General features: G+C 41.9%; 1 protein-coding gene across 2 annotated transcripts in view; it reads right to left on the bottom strand.

The window, feature by feature from the left end:
* SFT2D1 (SFT2 domain containing 1) overlaps positions 1 to 27,305 on the bottom strand; it is an 87,055-nt gene that overhangs the window by 14,028 nt on the left and 45,722 nt on the right. For both annotated transcript variants that reach the window (XM_033937294.1, XM_033937293.1), the window contains exons 4-5: positions 15,736 to 15,817; positions 1,708 to 1,743 (exon numbers count right to left, since the gene is read on the bottom strand). In XM_033937294.1, the coding sequence (XP_033793185.1) occupies positions 1,708 to 1,743; positions 15,736 to 15,817 (118 nt within the window). The remainder of the gene's footprint in view (positions 1 to 1,707; positions 1,744 to 15,735; positions 15,818 to 27,305) is intronic.

The raw sequence follows: 27,305 nt of genomic DNA, 5'->3' as shown, positions 1-27,305 counted from the left end.
CTTATAGAATTTCCTCCTAAATGTCCAATGGGTGAACTCCCATTAACAAACTACTCTCTGATTAATCTCCAAGACAAGTCAAAAAAGTAGCCAGGATGAAACAAGAAATAACATTTTTATATTTCAAGTTACAGGGCCCTTTTACTAAGCTGTGTTAGTTGCTTAACCCCCCCCCCCCCCCATCCCCTTTTATTAAGCTACGTTAGCATGAGCCAGTGTGATAAATGCTCCGACTCTCAAAGGATTTTTTAAGGCTTTGCATAAATAGACTTGGTGTGTAAGAAATACCCACTTAAAGGCCACACTAAACCCATTAGCGCACCTTAGAAAACGGCCCCTATATTCCACACTCCCTCCCTCCCTCTTGGTCTCCAATGGTACTAACATTTATTTTAAATAACCTTTATTCCCCAAAAAGGACCCAGAAAAAATGTCAAAAGTAGAGTCTTTTGATGTTTTATCAATTGAGTAAGTGGAGACCTCTAGTGGCTCCACTAGTTTATTGTACTATGCTACCCATTACTTTCCAGAGAACTTGGGAGAACTGTCATTACTTGTGAGGTACTGATAGAAAAAAATGGACAGAATAACAAAAGGCAGTTTTCTGTCTTGGGTTAACTCAACCATTGAGTGGAGTAACAAGTGTTGTTTAGGCCACTGCACTTCACAGCATGGTACTGCATTAAGGAAAGGAAAAGAGAAAGGAGGTATTTTCCAATGATCCCGAAAGAGAAGGAGTCTGCAGATAGTCTCAGGTACAAAGACAAAAATGGCCAGGGTTTAACTGAAGCAAATGCCTGCAGCTACACATATATTCAATATTCTGACATGCAAAATGAGATCCAGAAGGGCCCAGAAGAGCTATGCTGCTCAGCTTCTAAGGAGAAGACTACCAGTATCTTGAGAAGAGGAACTAATTTTCCCTGAGATGCAACTCACATTTTTTCCAGTAGTAGCGTAAGACAAGTTACAATAAATATTTTATTGTCCCTGGAGGACTTACAATCTAAGTTTGTACCAAAGAAACCTGCAACAAGCACAATGCCAGCTGCAGAAACCCTGAGAGAACTCTTAATCTTTGCCGCCGATCCTTTTAGCGTCTTACATATATTAACCAAGAGTGAACATCTTAGCAGCTTTCCTCAAAGCAGAAAATTATAAGCAAGCCAAGAATAAAAGATCAAAAGGCAAATACAAGAGCAGATCCCTTGGCACTAGCTCAAAAGTTCTAAAAACTTGAAGGGACTGTGAAACAAAAGACTCCAGGTAAAGGAAAGAAAGATAGGGTCCAAAGAAAACACAGACCATAAAATATCTTTTAAAAGCTAGTAAAAGGAGAGGGTAGATTCTGGGAAATAGATTACTACTAAAGAGATTTTTGTTTGCTTTGTAAAAGAAATTAACATTATATAATAAGGGTGCTGAGAACTTTTGAGGTCATTAAAACTACCTTTGGTGTTGATATTTCACAAGTCTGTTTTGTGCTTGCAATCCATTTGTCCATCTATGATTTATGGTACTATTTGACTGTTTTGGAGATATTTGCTAATTTTTTTTTTTACTGCTAGTATTTTCAAAAATATAAAGTAAAAAGCAAAAACAAAACATATTTCAAAAAGGCAGCTGACAATCTGGATATGGAAGTCATTCTACAGATGGAAATATACCTATCAAAAACCTTAAAATGTAGGAATCAGTATTTCTTACCCATAGTGCAGCACACAGAGTACACACCATACATAACTTAAAGAAAAACAGAAAAAATAAAATCAATATATAGAACATTTTATGTATATGAGAACTATGCACAGTGCAGTTTTCAAAACAGCCTGCAAACATGAAAACAATATTTTGTGTCTATTAAGACTTTTTCTGAAATATATTTCTAGTCATTCATTCAATCTCTTCCCCCTCCCAGTCAGAACCTATTGATTCATAAATGTCACCAGAAAGTGAATGAACCAATAATATACAAGGCTATGTGATATATTTTGTGACCATTTCCTCACTAACCACCAGTCTTTGTATTACCAAGAAAAACAAAAGTTGTGTGTGTCTGAGGAAACTGCTTAGTAAACAGGCCTGTATGGGTGCTTACATGAACTCAGGAATACATAAAAGTCACACCACACCCTTGGTTCTTTCACATCAGGGGCCACACTCGTATCTTGGAAAAAACATAGGAGGATCAGGGAGAATCAGAAGACAAGCCTCAAATTTCTGTACTTCAGTGTTAAAAAAGGACTAAATTCAAATTGTGAACTGAGTAAGCAGTAGAAGATTTATTTATTTTTTGGGGAATTCTTCCTCTTGCCATTCTGTTTTCTTGAAATATACCATATCAATCTCCGCTGGTTTTCTAACAAGATTTTCTTCTTGGATATATTAAAAATTTGCAATAAATACATGTAACCCCCTAGGAAATCCCCACCACCCGAAGCTGTGCGCGGGGACAATGGGACAGGCGATCGCTTTCTGCCCCCTCCCTCCCGCGCAAAAGAAAAAAAAAAGCTTTCCTTTCCCCCTGCTGCTGTCTTACCTCCCTGCTACTGCTGCTAATCGCCGACAAGAAGTCTTTTTTCCAACATCAATTCTGACATCGGAGAGGACATTCTGGGCCAGCCAATCGCTGCCTGGCTCCCCTACAACGTCCTCTCCGATGTCAGAATTGACGTCGGAAAGAAGACTTCTTGTCGGCGATTAGCAGCAGCAGGGAGGTAAGAAAGCAGCGGTGGTGGACCGGGGGAAAGGAAGGAGGGAAGATTTTTTTTTTCCACGGCAGGGAGGGAAGGAGGTAAGCAGGCAAACAGGCTGGCTTTGGCGCAGCAGGGAGGGAGGGAGGTCGACAGGTAGGCAGGCTGGCTTCGGGGGTGGGGAGGGGACAAAGTCTGGAAGGCAGTAAGGGGGACATGGGAAGGAGGCACTGGGGGCACTAAGGACATAGAAAGGGGCACTAAGGACATGGGAAGGAGGCACTGGGGCACTAAGAACATGGGAAGGAGGCACTGGGGGCACTAAGGACATGGGAAGGAGGCACTGGGGGCACTAAGGACATGGGAAGGAAGGAGGGAGGGAATAGAAAGGAACAATTGTTGGGCCTGAGTGCAGAAAGAAAGAAAGAAAGAAAGAAATGAAAGAAATGATGCACAGTCAGAAGGAAACGCAACCAGAGACTCATGAAATCACTAGACAGCAAAGGTAAGAAAAATGATTTTATTTTCAATTTAATGATCAAAATGTGTCAGTTTTGAGAATTTATATCTGCTGTCTATATTTTGCACTATATATGTCTATTTTTCTATAGTTACTAAGGTGACATTGCATATTTTAAAGTCATCTGCCTTGACATCTTTGAACCCCCCCTCCCCAAATATAAATGATAATTAACATTTTCTCTGCGTATAGTGTGCTTTGTAATTTTTTTAAATTTTATAGTTACCATTATGAATTAATAAGATATTATGTGTACATGAAAAATGAATGGAAGAAATTGGGGGCCGGATTGGGGCGGAGCTAGGGCAGGACTGACAATTAATAGATGTCCCCTTTTGATGAAAAAAATAAATGGTCAGTTAGGCATAACACAAGCCTAAGGTGGAAAGAGAGTACACAAAAGGTGCTTCTGCTGCAGAACAGGGTAGTGACAGAAGCTGTGCACCTCATGGCAGGGGAGGTGAGATGACATGAGTGCAAGTAGACTGCCCAGGAGGTAAAAGGACACCCCAGGGGGAGAGAGAGCAGTATATGAAGCCAAGTGAGACCAGCAGGACAGATAGTGTTCTGATCCCCTTGAGAGTCCAAGAAGGGAAAAGGTGGTGGGGCCCTGTGATAGAACCGAATTATTCATCCACTTTGTTTGGTACTAGGCAGAGATGCTACTGTTACAGGGTTTTAAACTGCTTTTTGTTTCCCTACGAATGGAGAAGCAAAACAAGGGATTACATTATTTTTGAGAATTGTTTATATTTAACCTTATGGAACTCTCAAGTTGTTTTTGTTTTAATTACACATCCAATCCTTGAGTTAATTGTTTAGTGAAGTGTCAACTTTGACTCCCATGTGTTATGCCTAATGTGACTCATTTTTCCATAATGGGAGAAAGAGCTTAGAAGAGGGAAAAAAAAACAACAAAGGGGTGGGGATAGGGGGAAACCAACACTTTGGCCTATCAGAGAAAGTTCCTTCCCTGGCCTAGGCACTGAACTGTAATTGACTTTGTGTGGCCTGGCCTGGATATGCTCTGCCAGGAATGAGACTGTTATCCAAGTGACTAATTTGCAAGAACCAGGGTTACATACAACAAATAAAAAAAGGATTACATTTTAAAACAGAAGCTGTTTTTCAAAATCCCAACTTTGAGTATTAACTTAGAGAAATATTCTTTAAAAAATTTCTGTGAAGGTATTCATTTGCCCCTCCCCCTTTTATCAAGTTGAGTTAGGGTTGATAAAAGGGGGAGTTAATGGCAACACCCATTGATAAAGATAAATAAATGGTCAAAACATTCAGTTTGGCACTAAAGGTTTTGTTTTAACTGAATTTTGTGCAGCATGCAAGAGCTGCTGCCTGCAACCCTGCAAAGAATAAGTGTGGCTGAAGGAAGGAAGGAGCAGCCCAGCTGGGTGGTCCTGAAGAGAGCAAGTAAGGGAGGGGGCATGAACATGGGACAAAGGGAGGGAAGGAGCGTTGGGACATGGGAGGAGCACAAATTTGGTACAAAGGCTGGAAGGCAGGGAGGGAGGAAGGGGCACTAACTTGGGACACAAGGGGGGAAGAGAGAGAGAAGGGGGAGGTAGAGAGAGAGAAGGGAAGAGGGGGAGAGAGAAGGGAAGGAAGAAGGGGAGAGAGAGAAAGGGGGAGGGGAAGAAAGAGAGAGAGGGGGAAGGGAATAGGGATGAGAGAGAGGGGGGAGGGTTAAGGAGAGAAGGGGAGAGGAAAGAAGGAGAGAGAGGGGGGGAGGGGAAGAGGGAGAGAGAGCTGTGGGGAAGAGAAGGATAATAATAATAATAATTTATTGTTTATATACCACCAAAGCCAAGGTAGTTCGAGGCAGTTTACAATAAAGAAGAGCTGGACAAACAGCGAAAAAACCCAATGAAGTCTTTGAGTACATGAATGTTTGTACAGAGTCAGGTAACATTGTAGGGGGGGTTTACAATAAGAGTAAGTCGAGGTGATTTACAATAGGAAGAGCAGGTCGTTCAGTGTGGGGTAAGCAGTGAAAGCTTTGGGACTTCTTGGTCAATAGGAAGTAGATCGAGGTGATTTACAAAGAAGGTAGGTAATAAGTGTGGGATAAGCAGTGAAGACTTTAGGAATTCTTGGTCACAAATTGGTTGAACAGGTTGGTTTTAATTAGTTTTCTGATGTTGAGGTAGGATGAGGAGTGCATGATGGTGCTGCTTAGCCAGTCGTTCTGTAGACTTGCTTGGAAGGCAAGCGTTCTGTCAAGGAATCTTTTGTATCGGCAGGTTTTTATTGTAGGGTGGCTGAACATGCGTATTCTGCGTGTAGGCCTGGTGGAACAGTCTAGTTTGAAGTGGGAGACCAGGTACAGAGGGGCTAAACCGAGAATGGATTTGAAACAGAGACAGGCAAATTTGAACAATACTCTTGCCTCCAGGGGCAACCAGTGGAGTTTTTGGTAGTAGGGGGTTATGTGGTCCCTTTCTTTAGGCCGAGGGAGATGAGAGGAAGAAATGTTGGATATGGCGGTGAAGAGGGAACAGAAGGACAGATTGAAGGTGATGCAAAGGGAAGGAATGGATGGAGGGAGAGGTGTGGCATGGTGATGGAGATGGGTGATAGAAGGAGAAATGTCGGGCATGGGGCTGATGGGCAGTGGTTAAAAATGCTGCACGTGATCCAGGGGATGAGAAATGTTGGATGTAACAGTAGGAGGGAGAGATGCACCCTGGATCTCTCTCTCTTTCCCCACTCCCTGTACACAGGGGGAATGAATCATAGAATGGTCAATGAGGTTTAAACAAAGGGGGTGTTGAGCTCATAGATTAAAGGCATTGAGGAAGAATGATTACAAGCACATGAGGTAACCTTCAGTAGCATCAAAATGTTTTTGAAATAAGTGGATTTAAGGTACTGCGACTTAATGCACATTTTTTATGTTTTTGTAGGGAGATCAAAACAACTCAGAAAAAAATCATGTTGGGTTCTCTGAGGAAGCCATTCTGGTGAAATGCATCAGAACCCATGTATTAACAAATTCAAGATAACTGCTGCTTTTAATGAGTTCATCAAATAATGAAAATTTGTTTTAGTAAAGTAGCACAACAGTACTATAAAGTGCTATAAAGACTAAGGCGCATATAGGAGCATGTCCCGGTTATGTTTTCTCTATCATTAAGGTTCTGAGTACTTCACAGTAATTTGGCTGAATCATTTTTAGAGACATTTGGTGGTCTTTTCTTAAAAATCCATTTGGATGCCATTTGGACTCACCTTCAGCATAACACGTAGAGGGGCATAATCAAAAGAAACATCTAAGTCTGTTTTGGGCCTAAATCGCTAGTTGCCCAAAGTTGGACATGGGAAAAGGTCCATTTTCGAAAAATACATCCAACATATTTTTTTTTCCGAAAATCGTCTAACTGTACGTCCAACTGTCTGATCGTCCAGACAGCTAAGTCGTCCATCTTTATACCCCACTTTCGACCAAAAATTTGTCCAACTCAAAAATGCCTAGAAAAAGAACTTTTGGGTGTGGGAGGGGCCAGAGTGAGGGACTGGACACCCAGACATGGCACCATAGTGGGGTACCTTACAAGGCACTTGCTGTGAACTTCACAAAAAGGATGCCACATAAACATCTCACCACAACTCCCTTATAGGTCATGGTGAGCCCCCCAAAACACCCCCCAGAACCTACTAGACCCACCTATCTACCACCCCAATAGCCCTTATGACTGCAGGTGCCACTTATATGGCAGTACAAAAGGGTTTGGGGGGTTTTGGGGGGTACACATGTTTCATCATGAATGCAGCGATTAGAATGGCTTATGGGCCTGGGTTCTCCTCTCCATGGTTCACTAACCACCCCCCAAGACCACTTAAGTCACCGCTGTGCAGCTCTACTAGGCTTTCCTATTACAGGCTGCCAGGTGCTGATGTTCTGGAGGCAGAAATGTAGAGTTATTACAATTTTTATGGGGGTGGGGTCAGTGATTACTGGGGCAGTGTGTGGAGGGTCTGTACTTTGTGTCTGCAGTGGTTATCTGGTCACTTTGGATACCTTCTGTGAACTTAGACCTGGTTTTAGATGGCCTAAGTCACAACGTCCGTCTAGGTAGTGTTGTAAAACTTTCGGTTATACATGCAGTATGACTAAATCTAGGACGTCCCATGTCCCACCCTCACCACTCCTCCTAAAACACCCCTTTTAGCTCTGGGAGTACTGCAGCACTGTGAAGGCCCAAGTCATTTTTAGATACATCTAAAACCCGGTTCGATTATCGACACTTGGATGACTTGTCTCACTGATCGTCTAAGTGCCGATTTAGGCCGTTTTTTAGATGTATTTCTGTTTCAATTATGAGCCCCTAAGTTCCCAACTAGTTATATTTGGGAGAGATCTAACTGTACCAGAAATGGTTTTCAAGGGTGATGATGCAAAGAAACAGCAAAATATTTACCTATAAACAGGTATTCTCCAAGGACAGAAGACATTTTCTCACAAGTAGATGATGTCATCTACAGAAATTGGTAATGATACTACAAAGTGCACTGTTACTTTAAATCTTTAGAAAGACAATAAGTACTTATTGCAAAAATATCTCCAAATACTAGACACTATTATGCTTTTGAAAAAACTGTTTTCTTATAGATACTTATTTATCTGGATCTTCAGGATGCAATCAGGCATGGAATACTTCCAATTGCTAAGGTCTCCATTAATTCATTTTTTATTGATTTTTTTGATAAATTATTTTATACTTTTTAAATTTTTCATATTTCTTTTTTCTTCTTACAAAACTTGCTATTAAAATAGCTACTTAGCTTATGCTTGTATTTTCATTCAAATACGTTATAATTCTTCAATTGCACCACCTCTTCCGACATGTATGGTTCGCCAGAAACAGATAACAGCCTCCTCAGATGTTTTAGTTCCCTCGAAACATAAGCATAAACTAAGTAGCTATTTTAATAGCAAGCTTTGTAAGAAGAAAAAAAGAAATGAAAAATTTGAAAAGTATAAAATAATTTATTAAAAAAAACAATAAAAAATGGATTGATGGAGACCTTAAAAATCTGAAGTATTCTATGCCCAATTGCATTCTGAAGATCCAGACAAATAAGTATCTATAAGAAAACAGTTTTTCAAAAGCATGATAGTGTCCAGTATTTGGAGATATTTTTTTCAATAAGTACTTATTGTCTTTCTGATTTGTATACCAAGTACTTAATTGAGTGGCCGTAAGTGTTTCAACTTTAAATCTTTAGGTAGTGCCCAAACTGCCGCATGCCGGTGCCTTCCCACCTGACATTGGCTCAAGGGACCATCAGTTCAGTAACAAATATAAGAAGCTACTAGGAGAGGTGGACAGATTGTGAGAATATATACCTGCTATCCTCGGAGAACACTTACTACAGGTAAGTATCTTTGCTTTCTCTTAGAACAAACAGGCATAACATTCTCACATGTGGGACTCCCAAGCTGTCAGGATCATGACTCTGGACAAGGATAATAGATATACAAGGACTGACAATTAAGTTCATGAACTCATCCTACATACCTCATTGCTGAATATCATTAGGGTCACCTTTGAAGTACTCCCCTTGGGAAACTATGCACTGATGCCAGCACCTAGTCCACCCTTCAAAACAATTGTGGAACTCTTTCCGAAATGGCCATCGGAGCTGTCATCGTATTATCCTTGATGTCCTGAATGTCATAAAAATGTCTTCCTTTCAATATTTCCTTTATCTTCAGGTAAAGAAAAAAGTCATTGGGGGCCAGATCAGGTGAATAGGGAGGTTGTTCCAATAAGGTTATTTGTTTACTGGCTAAAAATTCCCTCACAGACAGTGCCCTGTGAGCTGGTGCATTGCCGTGATGCAAGAGCCTTGAGGGACCATTTTTGTACACACCTTTCTCATGCCAAGATTTTCAGTTAAGATTTTCCTGTTTCTCTAACAATGTTTACTTGGTCTGCTATGCTTCTCAAAGTCAGCTGACAGTTTTGATGCACAATTCGACAAATTTGTGCAATGTTTTTGTTAGTTCTGCTCATTACTGGCTGCCCTGACCTCTTTTCATCAGTGATACATTCTCTCCCCTCAGAAAATTTTTTAATCCATTTGTATACTGCTGGTTTTTTTCATGGTTTATCAACACGTCCATGATTTCACTTCCACTCTTGCCAAGTTTAACAAGAAATTTAATGTTTGTTCAGTGCTCTAATTCAAATTTGCTGACATTCTCATGACGGCAAAAAAATGCAACAATAATGAATGTCACTCAGCAAGACACCACGTCAACACGAACACATCTGTGAGATACTGATATACCAAGGTTATGAAACTTTACTGAGCTATTTGTACAGTGCTGCCATCGTAAGAGCATGGTGGCAACTTCATGAACTTAATTGTCAGACCTTGCATAATCATGAGCCTAGCGAAACCCAAGAGGGTTGGAGGGAAAGTTTTTATTTATATTTCTCAACTGCCTATTCCTAGGTGGCTTTACAAATAGTAACATACATAAAATAAGACAAACAAGATTTGTACACAATACATTAATCCTGAAAACAGAATTAGGCAAGTTGCCGCTCAGGAAGTAAAAAGATTCTGCATAACTATTTATCCAAACTGACTGTCTCTTCTGGAGTTTTGTTCCAAACAGTAGTGAGAAGTAAAGGTATGCACTGAGGACCAAGTAGCCACCTTGAAAATGTCCTTAATAGATGTAGAGTGGAAATGAGCACGCTTTTTGTAAAGTTCACAGTAGTGCCCTGTAAGGTGCCCCCACTGCTCTGTTGCCATGTCTGGGTAGCCAGTCCCATCACAATGCTGGCCCCTCCTACATTTGTTCTGGGCATTTGGGACTTGGATAAAATTTTGGTCGAAAATGTGGTATTAAGGGGAGAGAAGTCAAGATGGCGGACGGTGCTTGATGGCAATACGGAACAATACTTCGATTATGGTTTAATTTCTTTAGAGGAATTACCTGACTATTTGCCTGTTGGAAATGCCACATTCTAAGAGGAAGGGAATGGTCAGAGCCACGATGTCGCCGGCTCTTTCCTCTTCCCCAATTCAGCCGACGCATCCACAAATCTTAGAGTGGCAGATGGCTACCAATCCTTGGCCAGAGAATCAGAGGTTGGAACCCGCTGCGGAGGCACGGAGCTTTGAGTCGAGCCCCGGGCGAGAAGAAGAGGAGACCCTGGAGCTCAACCTAGGTGGAGTATTGTAAATTACTGTAATATTGAATATTTGACAAGTACTAAGAAAAATTTGGCTAGATTGACCTAGGTTCAAAATATAACTGTAAGAATTATTTATGGCTTGAAGTACGATCATGTAACTCCTTATTATCGTGAGTTGCATTGGCTCGCAGTGGAGGCCTGGATGATTTTTAAGTTGGGATGTTTATATTATAAAGTTGCTCTTGGTGTTGCCCCATCATATCTTGTTGATAGATTTGTTATCGTGACACATGAGAGGAGTAGAAAATCTCATGCCCTATTTACGTTTCCTTCAGCAAAGGGCTATAAAAGTAAGAAACATCATAGGCATTGTCTTCCCTATCAAGCTGTTTCTTATGACAAAGATTTCTGTCCATTACTGATTAGATCTATATCTTATAAACATTACATAAAACTTTTGAAGACTTTTCTTTTCTCCAAATTTTTGACTGCTAAATTTCTGCACCTCACATTATCTCTGCATTTTCCCATAGCATAATCTTTTGTTAAACATATTGAACTAAAGGTTATATGGTCTAGAAATTTGCTATTATGTTATGTTATGTTATTGCATAGAAAAGATTCAATCAGAAACTGTTACATTGAAAGAATTAATATCAACAGTTATTAAAGATCTGAATTTTGTGTCACAAAAGATTAAGCAAATAGAGAACTTTAATAGGCGATTAAATCTTAAGTTTTAAATTGCCCAAAAATCATGTCTATGTCCCCAGTCAAAGTATTTAAGAAATTTCTACTCAAGAATTTGAATTTTCCTCAAGAAAGTATTCCACTTATAAATAAAGCTTACTTTTTGCCACTTGCTAAAGATAAAAAGTATGGGGCACTTTCAATCCAGAATGGGATTGTTGAGAAAAATCTGCAAGACTTAACAGCGATTCTTGAAGATTCGCTTTCTAAGGTTAAGAAGCGATCTACTTTGATAGTGAACTAGAACGAGTGTTACAACTTATGATTTAATAAATGAATAAAAAAGAAAAAAAAAAGTGATATAAAGATAGACATACTGGCGGTCTGGACGAACAACCGCCTGGACGTCCATTTAGACAATTTTCCGCCAAAAATATTTTATATGTATTTTTCGAGAATAGACATTTTCCCACTGCCAACTTTGGGTGTCTAGCGCTATATGTTCCAATCGGACTTAAACATACTGTATGTTTTGATTATGCCCTTACACGTGTTTCAAAAAAATAGAAGCTAAGTGGAAGATATATGGACTATTTTTGTAACACATTAATGAGTTTGAGAATGGATTGCTAAAGAGAAATATATATAAAATTGACCAATGAGGAGCTAAGCGAGTGTTCTCCATAGAAACATGATGGCAGATGAAGGCCAAATGGTCCATCCAGTCTGCCCATCTGCAGTAACCATTATCTCTTCCTCTCTCTAAAAGATCCCATGTGCCTGAAACAGATTGGATAAATACTCACATTCTGATAGTCCCAAAAAATACTCTCTCACTGGTAGGAATGATATTATTGAATGAGGGGTTGTGTATGGAATTTTGGTTAATGTTGACACAGCACTGGCAACAGCCTTGTTCAGATATTTCTGGAGTTCAGAAAGTAGAAGCAAGTCATTGAGTGATGCTTTTACAGGAAAAGGTGCTTCAAGCCAGTAGCGGATGTAGTTGAAACTAACAAAGAATTGGTTCTTTCATCCCCTGCCTTTCTTTGGCAGTAAGAGAGAACTGCCGATGGAACAGAAATATCTTAATACTGTAGATGGCTTTCATTACTCACCGTACATAGTGGAATGCCCCAGATGCTCAAAATAATGGCTTCACTTTATCTGCATCTGGGCAGCTGCCAAGAAAAATTAAACAGAGCTTAAGAAGCCCCTTGTTGTCTTCTTTTGGATGTGATGCATTCAAGGCTGTTCTTCAGAATGTTGCAATTTCTTTCCAAAGGACTGATATGTCTGCATCAAACATATCGTCCGCAGCAACCTTATACGAACCATGGTCTATGTATGGCCAATTTTGCTGAAATCTTTTCAATGTTGCAACATTTGATCCTCCGCTAACTCCAAACAGTTGGGTGACGACACCATGTTGACAGGCAAGCTATGCTAACTCTTGTCCTGCTGATGATTGAATGAAGATGCATGCACCATTCTTCAGGCCTGAATTACTCACAGTGGTATCAAGCACTTGTGTCCAAAGACTCCACTCCACTGTGAGACAGGCTTCAGCCAATCTTTAAAACTCCAAGTAACCTCTCTTTTCTGTTGCTATTGACAAGTACTGCAATTCTGTTGACCATTTCTTTACTTCCAGTAATGTCCAGGAGTTTTCCATTCAAATACAGCAGTAATGGAGTTTCTGTTGTTTTGTCATGGAATTTATCCTTCAGAGTGGCTGCCTCCTCATGGTTCCTGCAGTGTGAACGCGGGATGCGCTTCTTGACAATGTTATTTCATTTACATCATGGCCAATTAACATGATCTAATAATGCTCTGGCAATTTCAGGATAACCAAGGATGTTCACCTTTGGTCGTTTTGACCAAGAACTGGAAGAAGGTGCTCTGCTGACTTCAAAATCAGCATCTGAATTTGAACAACTGTCAAGTCAACTTTAGCAATATTCATGGAATCAGATCCATTAGGCAGAGGGAGAGAAGTAGCAGTTGGCTGTGCAGGACTATTAACAATGACATTTTCTGCCCTTACTTTGGATGCAAAACTTACTAAATCAATCAATCATTCTTCTCACACTCTTTTTCTATCCTTCTTCATTGCAAGTACAGTGTCAATGCCAGCCATGCTGCATGATGAAACATCTTGCCTCTGCATGATTAGAAATTGTCTGTATTCTTCGATGGTTATTATTAGGCAAGGATAACCGGGTCACTGCAGATGGATGAGTTGTTCTTTGAAGGCTTCTTGATTCACCAGATCATGTTCGTTGCATCTGTGCCATTTCTCGTTTAGGTTTTCATCTTAATCATAAAGCTTCATCACTATGCAAATCCCTGAGTCTATTTGCTGATGTGGTATTCATGCACACAGCTGAATTTCCAAGACCTTGAACATGGCCTGATGAACTGCCTTTTTGTCAGTGTGTAAGTACATCATCAATAGAAGAACATCCCCATTGATTGGCAGATGTGAACTGGACAGTTCAGAGGGCCTTTTCCTAGCAGCCATACTTCAGCACTGCTTCTAGTCTTTGAAATTCTTATTTTTTAGTTTTTATCCTAAAATGTGACATCAACTTGGTTTTCAACTGCTTATTTATCATTAAATTAACTCTCTGCTTTGCATTAGCTTTGTACTAGCTTGATATTATTCAAGTAACAATTAAACTGTTGTTGACAATAACAGCAGCTTCAAAGAATAGTTATTTAATAGCCAACCAATATTAAGTAACAGCTTCTAACCACATTACCACATTGTTATGAATAGCCAGCCACATTATGAGGATATTGTAGGACCATGAGTTACCTCTAAATCTGTTCCAAACTACTTCATATTTTAACCATATCTTATCTACATGAGGTTGAACATATTCAGACTTCTGAAGACATGTTTTGATAAGGCTGAATTTTTACCGTAGTCTTACGGATAACCCTATACATTGGGGCTCAAAGTCAAAAAACTGAAGACGTCCAAAAACCGTCATAAGTTGACACTTGGTTGTCCTAATTACTGGGGTGTCCAAGTACCGATTTTCAAAGCTTTCTGGACGTCTAGCGAGGCATTTTGCCTGCTATAAATCCAGTGCTATAAGAGGTGTGCTATAGGCATGTTATGGGCTGCTTTGGATATCTTGCAGCAATAATCAAACCTTTCCCAGGATGTCCTAGATGGAACTTAGACGTTTTGGGCTAAATCTGTTTTAGAAGTGTCTAAGTGGCACAAAGGTACCCAAACTTACCAGATGACCACTAGGGAGATTAAGTAATGACCCTCCCCCCTCACACACACACACACTTTCCCAGTGGTCACCAACCCCTTCCCACCCCACAAAGATCTGAAGGAAATAGTACATACCTGTCTCTAGAACAGCAGCACTTGGTATAGGAAAGCCTAGTAGAACATCACAGAGGTGTGTTAAGTAACCTGGTGGGTGGGCTAGTGAACCACAGAGGAGAACCCAGGCCCATAAGCCAATCTAACCACTACATTTATGGTAGAAAGTTGGAGACCACCAAAACCCTACTCTACTGCCATATAGGTGCCATCTACAGCTGTAAGGGCTATTGGTATGGTACACAGGAGGGTATAGTAGGTTTAGGGGGTGTTTTGGAGGCTCTCCATATATTATAAGGGTTTTTTTAATTTTAATTTTTTCTTCTTCTTAGCTATTTCTGGGCAAGAATCCAAAGCTCTACCCAGTACTGTGCTTGGGTTCCAACTGCTGTATATCTGGCATTCTTTATGTGAAGTTCACAGCAGAGCCACTGCTCTGTTAGGATGTCTATGTGGCCAGTCCATTACAATTGGGTATAAAGTTAGGTGTCCTAAGGTTGGATGTCCTTTAGACGTCCTGTCAGCCAAGATGTCTAAGTAGGTGATTTAAAAAAAAAAAAAAATTATATTTGGACATCTAGGGACAAATTCTATAAGAACTGCCCCAAAGTTAGGTGCCGATATAGGCACCGTTCAGCACGATTCAAGCATAATTGGATGCTTTTTAGTGAATCACGCTGAGTAGCACCTATTTTGGAGGTGCCCAGTAAATAGGCCAGCTCTAGGCAGAACTAAAAGTTAGGCGCCCATGCAAGTGCTTAAGCTCACTTAAGAGCAGCGATTCTGTAAGAAGGGGCCTAACACGTAGCCACGCCTAACATGCATAGCACCTATTTTTTTGAAGGCCGCCTAAATTTTTAGAGGCACCTTGTTACAGAATCACGCTTTTCTCGATAGGTGCCTATGTTTCAATTAGTGTTGATTTAAAAGCTTAATTGAGCTTGTTGTTCAATTTAGATAGGCACCTATCCAATTGGACACCTCCGAAATAGGTGCCTAACTTTAGGTGCTGGTTACAGAATTTGGGCCTAGTGGTTCACCTTTCGAAAATGGATGCTTCTGAGCCTCTAAATTTGGACGCCTTGTGGGAAACACCAAAAACAGACTTAGATGTCCTTTCTGAAAATGGCTCTCAATGTATATACGTATAAATTTTTCTGTTCCTGCTTTTCACAGACAAATCTACTTGAAAGCAGCTAAAACAGTAGAACCCATATTTGGTCTATTAGGAAGAACTCAATACTATATGTAAAGGAGTTTCTGCAAAGAAGGAAATATGCACAAAGATAATGCATGCAAATGACAAATTACCAGCATAACCACTGTAGCAATCAGTCTTGTCGGCTCAAACATTTTCTTCAGTTGCTTCAAAGGACCCATCAGAAAACAAGTGCTAACAAAGAGAAAACAGGGAAAGCCAGTAAGACAAACCAACAAGAACAATTAAACAAATTCTTTATTATATAATCTGTAAAGCTTCTTAGATAAGCAAATCTCTCACACAGTTTATATGCCTGTTCTCTCAGCCACAAAAGGAGATTCCAGAAAAAAATCCTCATGCTATTACAAGAGAAACAGTATTTGTTTCAGTCATCTGGCATGAAATCCTCTTGAAGGCATTTTTTTTCCAAAATTATGCCAGTACTCACAAAATATGTACATAATCCCTAAGCAATTTTCTAAGAAAAAGTACAGTAGACTCTCAGTTAATCGGCACCCATAGGGTTTGATAGATGCCCAATAAATGTAGTTTCTAGTTGCTTGAGTTACTATTAAAAATAGGCCTAATACTATACCCCATACTATGCCATATCATAAATTGTTCCAGATAAACTACCAAACGTGGGGTAGGTAAAGCATAGGCGTACTCAGGTGTGGCGTTAAATTTCCACCAGAAACTGATTTTATTTTCATTTTTATTTAAAGTATTACAGTATTTCTTAGATTTTTTTTCTGGTTACTTGAAAATTCAGGTGTCGGTCTTTGTATCCACAGAGACCGACACCTGCTCTATCTGCAAATACCTTTTCCCTTTTTAAGACAATATGTAATTTGAAAAAATGCAGATGTGTGTGTTGCTACATTCACTGCTACATCCACCTCTAGGCTACCACATAAAGGAGAAGGCATGTAATTTTCACAAATTTTTTTTTTAAAAACTCCTATCCAGGTAAGTGGCTTTTGAAAACTGCCTGCCTAAAGAATGGACAACACTTAATCTCCCTTCTAAATCTCAATCAATCAATCATTTGTAATAATTTGCATAGTTTTTAACATATCTTTTTATTGATGTCATTAAAGCCATTAAAAAGAGAAAAGAAACCAAATCTGAATATATGTATTTTATAGACTTCTACCACAATTCCCCTGAGCCATCTCTTCTCAAGGCTGAAGAGCCCTAACCGCTTTATTTTTTCCTCATGGAAGGTTATCCCATTCCCTTTTATCATTTTTATTGCCCCTTTTCTAATACTGCTATATCTTCTTTTGTGAATTGCACAAGATATACATTACATATTTGAAATACAGTTTGTATGTGCAAGTTCTTTGGAAAAAAATCTAGAAGGGCAGCACTGCAGTGACCAGGTTATCATTGCCTAATAATAACCTAGGAACAGCCAGGGAAAAGAAACTACAAGTCCCAGCAGGCACCAGGCAGGCAAAAGACAAACTCAGGACTGAATTAGTTCCTGCAGCTAGCCCAGCTGTAATTAGGGCTAATCAGCATGGTAACTACTAGAGCTCAGGAGCAGAAAAATCTAGGATCTCAGCTGGATCTGGAGGTAATCATCCCAGAGTAATAAAAAGGGTGTGTCTTCCAGCCACAAACCCTCAGAGTAACTGAAACCTCTGAAGGGAGCAGACCTCAGCACCTAAGGATCAAAAGGCAAGAAACAGTTCACAGGAAAATCAGGTAAGAGACCTCAGGAGTGAGGCTTCTAATAGTTCTTTTGAGGCTAATTCTAATGAAGTTGAAATAAGAACATAAGAAGTTGCCTCCGCTGAGGCAGACCAGAGGTCCATCTCGCCCAGCGGTCCACTCCCGCGGCGGCCCATCAGGGCCATTGCCTGAGCAGTGGTCCCTGACTATTTCTATAACCTACCTCTACTCCTATCCCCAGAAGAACTGACTATTGAAGAAATGGAAATTGAACCTGATGAATTAAGAGTTGTGGATGACATGGAAATGCAATGAATCCTGTGAAAGCAAAGTACTGTTTCACAAAGTTTTGGAGTGGAAAAGTTAAAAGTCAATGCTACAAATTTGGGGTAGTCACAGTTGAACTGTACGCAGCCTTGCCAAGCAGCGCAGGCAGGTTGCAGGTTTTTGTGTTGAAAGTGAAAGGCTATTTTTGGATTGGAATCTTGCAGAGCACAGTCCTGGTGAAACTGACCTAAGAACATAAAAAGTTGCCTCCACTGGGTCAGACCATTGCGCCTAGCGGTCCGCTCTCACGGCGGCCCATCAGGTCTATGACCTGTGAAGTAGTTCCTGACCATTTTTATAACCTACCTCTACTTCTATCTGTACCCCTCAATCACCTCTGAAAGTTTTCTTTTTGTGCTGTCAACTAGTTGGGATTGTTGGGCAGGGGATCTGTCAAACCCAGATCTAAAAGTGTTAGGAAGAATCCCATACCCTGGGGTGCGAGTTATAGTTTCACCCCAGGGAGCTACTTCAGAGGCATGCTACTGTTGACTGCAATACTGTTTTGAGCCATAATAATAATAAGCACTGCGATCCAACAAGCTGTGTGGAATTAAGAAGTGTTTTGATTTTAGCATTCTTGGGAATACTGAGGGATTTTGGTTACCACCTCAAGAAAACATAGTACAGAGTAGCACAATAAAGTTCATACTGGACAGTTTTGCATTGTCATTTATGGTATGCAAATAAAAATGCTACCCTCCATACCTCAGCTGAGGTTTGGATGATCCGGGTCAGTGCTCAAGTCTGATCCAGTCCGGGCCTTGCCCGGTCACAATACTGGGAAGGTCAGTTTGTCCATCAATCACTACAGTAAAATGTGATTAAAAAGTCTATCTTGTGTTGGAAAGAGAAAAATGTCCCACTTTATATACTGTGGCTAAAACAAATGAAACTTTTTTTAAAAAAATTTTGAAAGAAAAGGTCATTTTGGGGTGAGGTATAAAAAAATCATAAGTGCATTACTACAGCTGTGGTTCAGATTTGACAATTTACAGAAGTATGTACCATAGTCCTGTTATTCTACAAATGGAAAAAATAATTCTGTCAGTACTGGTGTGAGGGTAATACGAGTTGGGGTGAGAAGAACTGTGTGAATAATTGTTGTATGGTGTATTCTCAGTGAGTTTCTGCCTGTGTATATTGTAGAATGGAGTCTCCTCCTTTTCATACATTCTTGCAGCAGTCATTAAGAACATAAGAATTGATGTATAATTCTGCCTATAGAAATGTATTTATCTACTGTTGTGAACCACCTGGAACTAATGGCAGGGCGGTATACAAGAAATAAAATTATTATTATTATTATATACTGGAACAAACAGAAGGTCCATCAAACCCAGTATCCTGTTTCTAACAGTGGCCAACCCAGGTCCCAAGTACCTAGCTAGATCCCAAGTAGTAAACAAATTTTATGCTGCTTATCCTAAGATTAAGCAGTGGATTTCCCCTAGCTCTCTCAATAATGGCCTATAGACTTCTCTTTTAGGAAATTATCCAAACATTTTTTAAACCCCTCACTATAGAACATGCTCACTATAAAAAGTCCTATACAGAATCAGACCTACGCCCGCCTAAAATAAACCCAATTCTGTAACCAACGTCCATGTTACAGAAGCCGGTTACAGAACCGGGTTAATGTACATGCGGACACTACACTTAGATCCCTCGATAGGTATAGCGGCCGCCTGATCCCCCCAATGATTGCCGGCAGGAGGGTGCCCAACACCCCCCTCGGGATCCACCCCTGCTAACACCCCTCCCCCATCTAACCTTTCAACGTTGGCCGGCCGGGTCTAGAGCCTTAGGCTTATCAGGGATGGGCCAGAAAGGGGCGGGCCTGACGGCCAGCCGGTAGGAAGACCCATCTGTCCAGCCGTTGAAAGGTTAGTGGGGGTGATGAAAAGTTAGTGGGGGGGTACGGAGAGGGGGGTGTTAGTGGGTGGGCCTTCAGAGGTGGGGGCGTCTTCCTGGAGGAGGGGTTGGGGACCCTCCTGCCGGCGATCTTGCGGGGGTCGTCTTCTGGCAGGAGAGGTTGGGCACCCTCCTGCCAGCGATCGGGGGGTGGGGGGGTCTTCTTCCAGGAAGAGGGTTTAGGCACCCTCCTGCTGGCGATCATGGGGGTGGGCGGCCTTCTGGTGGGAGGGGTTGGGCACCCTCCTGCCGGTGATCGTCCGGGGGGGGGGACAATGAAAGGCAGCCGCGGCCGCTATACCTATCACAGCAGGGAGATCCTTTGCCACAAAACGTATAGCGGCCATGTCTACTTACAATGTAGAACAGCATTTTGCTGGCCTACATTGTAAGCATCTCCTGCTCTATTAGGGAGATGTGTAGGGCCGCCTAGGTTCGCCTAAGGCTACCGCCCAGCCTTGGACGAGCTTAGGTGGTCTTGCATGACTCCCTAGGCTCCCAGAGGCGCCTTCAATATAGGCGGCCTGCCTGGGGAGCATTTTTTTTTTTTAAACGTGCGTCCCGATTGGCTGATTAGACAGTTGTAGGACGCCTACAGCTGCCTACAATCGGAACGCACTTTGCATAATCCAGGCCTTAGTGCTCAGAAAAGGCTGCCTTAGCAGCAAATGCTCATTTTTCACACAAATGTGATGATCACCCCTTCTCAATCATCATAACTAATGCATTATAAAATAGTCTATTCAAAAAATATGTTAAGCATTAATTCCTTCTGTTTGTACTTATCTTCTGTTTAATGTTCCAAACTGAGGTAATTCTCTTATCTTCTGCAATGATTTTCAGGGTGAATAACAGTTTTTTTTCAATTTGTATTTCTGGCTCAGCAAACCCATCAAATAATTTCCCAACTGAGATCCCGGTTTTGCCTTACTGGCTTCCTCAGGGGATAACTCTAAAAATAACAATAAATTATGTATTTTCTACAACCTTAAATATTTTTTGTTCATCATAACAATTTTCATGACTCACTTATGGGACTTTTCTTCAAATTGGGGCATAAACAAACATGCTATATAGATGGTGCAACTGTGGCTATGGAGGAAAAAAGAAGTCCCATAAGTGAGTTATTCACTCTGAAAATCATCGCAGAAGATAAGAGAATCGCTTCAGTTTGGAACATTAAACAGAAGATAAGTACAACCAGAAAAAAATTAATGCTTAACACCATTTTTTTGATTAGCCTATTTTATAATGCATTAGTGCAATGAGTCATCACATTTGTGTGAAAAATGAGCACTTGCTGCTGAGAAGGCAGCCTTTTCTGAGCACTAATAGTTTACAATTAAAAATATAAATAAAAATATTGTTAGGAAAAAAAAAGACTTTATAGTAAGCATGTTCTAGGATGTGAAGAGTTTTAACATGATATAAAAGAGATCATTCTGTGGAGAGGCTTGAAATAACTACAACAAAGCTCTGAGAAATCAAATTTAAAAAAGGTTACACACACAAAAAAAAAGCAACAAATGCCTCCTAAAGTATACTTCCCAAACTGTGATAACTAAAAGGAAATTATATTTTAGTGTCAAATAAGACAAGAGGTGAAATGTGAGCCAACTTCCATTTAAGACTGCCTGCCAAAAACAGAAGTTTGGCACCACAGTTAATTTGCAGTACAGTGTTCCCCCGGTCATTCGCGGATTTTCCGACTGCGAATGACTGGGCAGCCGGAGTGCCGGCAAGTGAAGGAAATCACTCGCGGTATGCTCCGACCGCCTCTTCCTGCACTAAAGTCGGGCCTCACCAATCAGGAGCTGCGTGTCAAAGCAGCTCCTGATTGGTGAGGCCCGACTTTAGTGCAGGAAGAGGCGGTCGGAGCATACCACGAGGGATTTCTTTCACTCGCTGGCGCTCCGGCTGCCCTCTCCTATCTCCCCCGCTAAAAACCGTAGTCGCGGTTTTTCAGCATTCGCGGGGAGTACTGTATTTAGGTAGCAAATTACTTTCTCAACTGAAAATGCTCACCGTTGAACTTAAGTTTAGTCCGTACAGTCCTAATACTTATATTAGAGAATACACAGAAGACAATGCCTGCTTCTCATTTACAACACTGTATAAGCATAGTTTTCTTGGCTCAAGCAGTAGAACAGAGATATTATTCAGGGTGTGGTTATATGTGCAGCAAACAGTAGCAACTTCATCAGGTAACCAAATTAATATTTTTATTTCTTCAGGACTTGAAGAATCATTGTATTTTTTACCAATGACAAGCCTGCTGAAGTTGTAGACTTCTGCATGCTTTCAGATCCTTTACCACAGTGGTCTCAAACTCAAATCCTTTGCAGGGCCACATTTTGGATTTGTAGGTACTTGGAGGGCCGCAGAAAAAATAGTTAATGTCTTATTAAAGAAATGACAATTTAGCATGAGGTAAAACTCTTCATAGTTTATAAATCTTTCCTTTTGGCTAAATTTTAATAATAATATTGTCATTTATAGCTAAAGAGACATGTGATCAAGAAACTGTTTTATTTTACTTTTGTGATTATGATAAACATACCGAGGGCCTCAAAATGGTACCTGGCAGGCCGCATGTGGCCCCTGGGCCGCAATTTTGAGACCACTGCTTTACCAGATATCATACACAAAACTCCTGGCTTACTCACACTGCCTGGCTGCACTTGTCCACTGAGATAAGAACATAAGAATAGCCTTACTGGGTCAGACCAGTGGTCCATCAAGCCCAGTAGCCCTTTCTCACAGTAGCCAATCCAGGCCAGGCTCAGTCCAGGGACTTCAGGCAGGTATACGTACAATATGCCCGATGCAGACTGGAACACACTTTCAGCATCTACCAGCGGAACTAAAAGGCTATTGTCCTCCATAAGGGGAGCACAACTCAAACAATTGGTGTTGGAGCCTACCAGGGCCCAGGCGATACTAGATCTGGTACTCACCAACGGAGGAAGTGTCTCGGAGGTATCAGTGGGCGACAAACTAGCCTCCAGCGACCACAACATGATATGGTTCAACCTCAAGAAAGGGTTCACTAGATCTAACACGACAACAAAAGTTCTCAGCTTTCGAGATACTGACTTTAAAGGCATGGGAGATTTTGTCCATCAAGCACTGCGTCACAAAGCAGTGACCAACGATGTGGAGGCTATGTGGTCAACCTTGAAATCAACCCTACACGCAGCAACAGACCGTTACATAAAATCCGTGAGTAAACGGCGAAGAAAAAACAGACCTCAATGGTTCACCTCAGAGATATCTGACCTCGTTAAAGACAAGAAACGAGCATTCATTCACTACAAATGCACGAAGGGTAAAGAGGCTAAAATAAAATATATGACTAAGTCGTCAGCGGTCAAACTGGCAGTCAAAGAAGCCAAGCTCCGAGTAGAAGAAAACTTAGCGAATAACATTAAAAAGGGGGACAAATCTTTCTTCAGGTATATTAGTGATAGAAAAAGAAACACAGATGGAATAGTATGCCTCAGAAAACCTGACGGAAATTATGCAGAATCGAACACAGATAAAGCCGAACTACTAAATAAGTACTTCTGCTCAGTCTTCACCTGCGAGGCGCCAGGGTCAGGTCCAAAGTTAAAGGTGAAGCATAACTCGGGAGACCCATTTCAGAACCACGAGTTTACACCCAGTGACGTATACGACGAACTATCAAAACTCAAGGTGAACAAAGCCATGGGACTGGACAATCTGCACCCAAGGGTGCTCAGAGAGCTGTGTGACGTCCTGGCGGAACCGTTAGCCGTACTCTTCAATCTCTCTCTCAGTACGGGAAAAGTCCCATTGGACTGGAAAACAGCTAACGACGTTCCTCTGCACAAAAAGGGTTGCAAGGCAGAAGCTGCAAATTACAGACCAGTGAGTCTCACTTCGATTGTGAGTAAGCTCATGGAAACACTAGTCAAACACAAACTAGACACGATCCTTGATGAGGAGAACCTACGCAACCCCCACCAACACGGTTTCACCAAGGGTAGGTCATGCCAATCCAATCTTATCAGCTTCTTTGACTGGGTAACTAGGAGGCTGGACCTGGGAGAGTCCCTAGACGTCGTGTACTTGGACTTCAGCAAAGCTTTTGACAGCGTCCCCCACCGTAGATTACTGAGCAAGATGAAATCAATGGGATTAGGTGATACACTAACTGCATGGGTCAGCGACTGGCTAAGCGGGAGACTTCAGAGGGTGTTGGTTAACGGTACCCTCTCTGAAACATCGAGGGTGACCAGTGGAGTGCCGCAGGGATCAGTCTTGGGCCCGATCCTTTTCAACATATTTATAGGAGACATGACTCAGGGGCTTAAAGGTAAAATAGCATTATTCGCCGATGATGCCAAATTATGTAACACTGTGAGTGACACCGCAAGTAAAAATGATTTGTCCGACAGCATGAGGCAGGACCTGCTTTTACTGGAACATTGGTCCACAACCTGGCAGCTGGGCTTTAATGCGAAAAAATGCAAGGTCATGCACCTTGGTAACAATAATCCGTGTAAGACATACACACTGAATGGTGAAACCTTGTCCAGGACTACAGCAGAGCGGGATTTGGGGGTAATCATTAGTGGAGACATGAAATCAGCCAATCAAGTGGAGAAGGCTTCATCTAAGGCTAGACAAATGCTGGGATGTATCCGTAGAGGCTTTGTTAGCCGGAAGCCAGAGGTCATTATGCCGTTGTACAGAAGCATGGTGAGACCTCATCTGGAGTACTGTGTGCAATTCTGGAGGCTGCACTACCGTAAGGATGTGCTGAGAGTTGAGTCGGTTCAGCGAATGGCCACCAGGATGATCCTGGGGCTCAAGGATCTCTCGTATGAAGACAGGCTGCACAAGTTGCAGCTATACTCTCTTGAGGAATGTAGGGAGAGGGGAGATATGATAGAGACGTTTAAGTACATCACTGGTCGAATAGAGGTGGAAGACGACATTTTCCTTCTAAAAGGACCTTCGTCCACAAGGGGACATCCGCTGAAAATCAGGGGGGGGGAATTTCATGGGGATACCAGGAAGTACTTCTTCACTGAAAGAGTGGTGGACCATTGGAACGAGCTCCCGGAGCAGGTGATCATGGCCAGCAGCATACAAGATTTTAAGAATAAATGGGATGCCCACGTCGGATCCCTACGAGGGTAGCATAGAGGAGGGCAGCTTGGGGACGAGTGATAGAGTGTAGACTAGGGGAGGGTTGTTGGAGTGGGCAGATTTGATGGGCTATGGCCCTTTTCTGCCGTCATTTTCTATGTTTCTATATTAGATGATGTTCTATCAAATGGGAAAATGCTTGATTTTTCACGACTGCAACAATCATTTGGTATTTCAAAGTCTCAAAATTATAGGTGGTTGCAGCCAGTGTTCCCTCTAAGCGGGCGGGTGTTGTGAGCAAACTTTTTTCACCGTGAGCCAAAAATATCGGGCGCCAGCAAGTTATGAGCCAACTCGCCCGATTCTCCTCTCGCCGCCCTGCCATCTGCCGTACGCCTCTTCCGATCGTGCGCTGTGACGAGAAACGTGTGCGCTGCGATGTAATATTTTGTGCGCCAGCGCACGCCAGCGCAGCTTAGCGGGAACACTGGTTCAAATGGTTTTATTTATTTCCCCAAATTTATTTTTGTTATACGCATTGAAAATATTTGATATTGCGTTTAAATCAAAATCTCAATAAACTTGAAACGAGTGCCCGTGAGATTGTGGGAGGGTTAAATACTCAAAACTTAGAAGTTTTTGCTACGCCAGCTTTCTGGTATCTTTACATACAGTGGCGTACCTAGCATATGTAACATCCGGGGCCCATCATTTTTTGGCACCCCCCCCCATCTGTAAGAAAAACATGATTTTTAGTAACAAACCACACGTCACACATGAGTACCTAGGAAAAGGCAGCATCTTACATATTGCAGTGAGCAGTACATCAATACACCCATTGTAAAACTAAACAAGCCAGACCAGCACAGATCAATCCTACACCGTCAATCCTAACAGAAAACCATGTCTTTCGAACACACAGAACACAGAAAACACCTTCGCCTAGTAAGGAATATGTAATCACAAACTAACCCCTCCCTCTTTTACAAAACTGTAGTGTGGATTTTAGCTACGGAGGTAACAGCTCTGATGCTCATAAAATTCTGAGCATCAGAGCTGCTACCACCAAGGCTGGTGCTAAAAACGCTTCACAGTTTTGTAAAAGGGGGGATAAAATAAAAATACATAGACAAAGGTTAAATTGAACCAGCTGGACTCTGCATACAATGCTTCACAGAAACAGTGACACATGTCTCCTAAAGCAATAAATAAATAGAAATTTTTTTCTACCTTTGTCTTCTGTGGTTTCTCCTTTCCTCATCTTCTTGTAACTCTCTTCCTTCCATCCACTGTCTGCCGTCTCTCTTCCCCTATATGGCATCTTCTCTCCTTCTATGCCCCTTCCAGAAACTGTATGCCTCCCCCTTCCATCTCTCCTTTCACCCCATTGGTCTGGCATCTCTCTCCTCGCCTTCCCTCTCCCACACCTCTCCTCATAGTCTGGTATCTCCCCTTCCCTGATTCTCTGGCATCTCTCTCCTTTCCTTTTCTTCCATCTTTCGCTCCCCCTCCATGCTCTCACATCTCCCCCTTCCTTTTCCCTTAGACTGGCATACCTTCCTCCTACGCTCCAAGCCCTGGCATCTCCTTTAATTCCCTCCCTCATCTTCCTTCTCCCTCCAGCTGGGTACCGCAACACTCTTCCCTGCAGCTCTGCACTTCCCCACAATTGCCATGCTTCGGTTCCTCTTCTTCCTTCCTTCCTCCCCCCCCCCCCGCGGGACCCTGCGGCACCATCAACTCTTACTCCCTCTAATGTCGGCCCTGCAGCTCCAGACTTCCTCGCACCTTCTCCCCTCCCCCTTTGGATCGCTATTATTTTAAATGTTATAGCCGCGGAGCTGTATCCATCAGTGGAGATGTCTAACCTCGGCCTGCCCCGGAACTCTTACTGCAGCAGCCGCCCGTCTAGGCAGGAACAGGAAGTCACTGTTGCAGTAAGAGTTCCGGGGCAGGCCGAGGTTAGACATCTGCACTGATGGATACAGCTCCGCGGCTATAACATTTAAAATAATAGCGATCCAAAGGGGGAGGGGAGAAGGTGCGAGGAAGTCTGGAGCTGCAGGGCCGACATTAGAGGGAGTAAGAGTTGATGGTGCCGCAGGGTCCCGCGGGGGGGGGGGGGGGAGGAAGGAAGGAAGAAGAGGAACCGAAGCATGGCAATTGTGGGGAAGTGCAATCCCCCCAATGCGTCCCCTTACCTTACCGACGCGTGTGTGCGCTGTGAAGAGAAACTTTGCGCTGCGATGTAATATTTTGTGCGCGAGCGCTGGCCAGCGGAGCTTAGCGGGAACACTGGTTGCAGCTGAAGCAGGCCATTCAGAATGGGCTCCCTGATTGGCGAAATCTAAAAAATCATTACAGCTAGCAGGCCCTATGCTTCCAGACAAATTTATTAGGGCATCAGGCTGCCCGGTGGTATAAATTAATATCTGAATTCCTGAATAAAAAAACCAAACACTAGTCTTAGAGACATTTGGAGCATTGAGATAAAGCAGTATATTTCTGCGTCTCAATGGCCACAAATTTAGACTTGGAGGATGAGATGTACAGCGAGAGCATCTATGAAACAAACCTGGTTTTTCTTGTTGCATAGGATTTTTTGGACCCAAGTTCATTTGCAAACGTTAGATGCTGGCAC

This window comes from Geotrypetes seraphini, chromosome 3 (assembly GCF_902459505.1).
Source record: "Geotrypetes seraphini chromosome 3, aGeoSer1.1, whole genome shotgun sequence".
Classification (NCBI taxonomy): Eukaryota; Metazoa; Chordata; class Amphibia; order Gymnophiona; family Dermophiidae; genus Geotrypetes; species Geotrypetes seraphini.
Note: the sequence above shows the minus strand (reverse complement) of the source record. Positions and strands in the feature narration are given on the sequence as shown.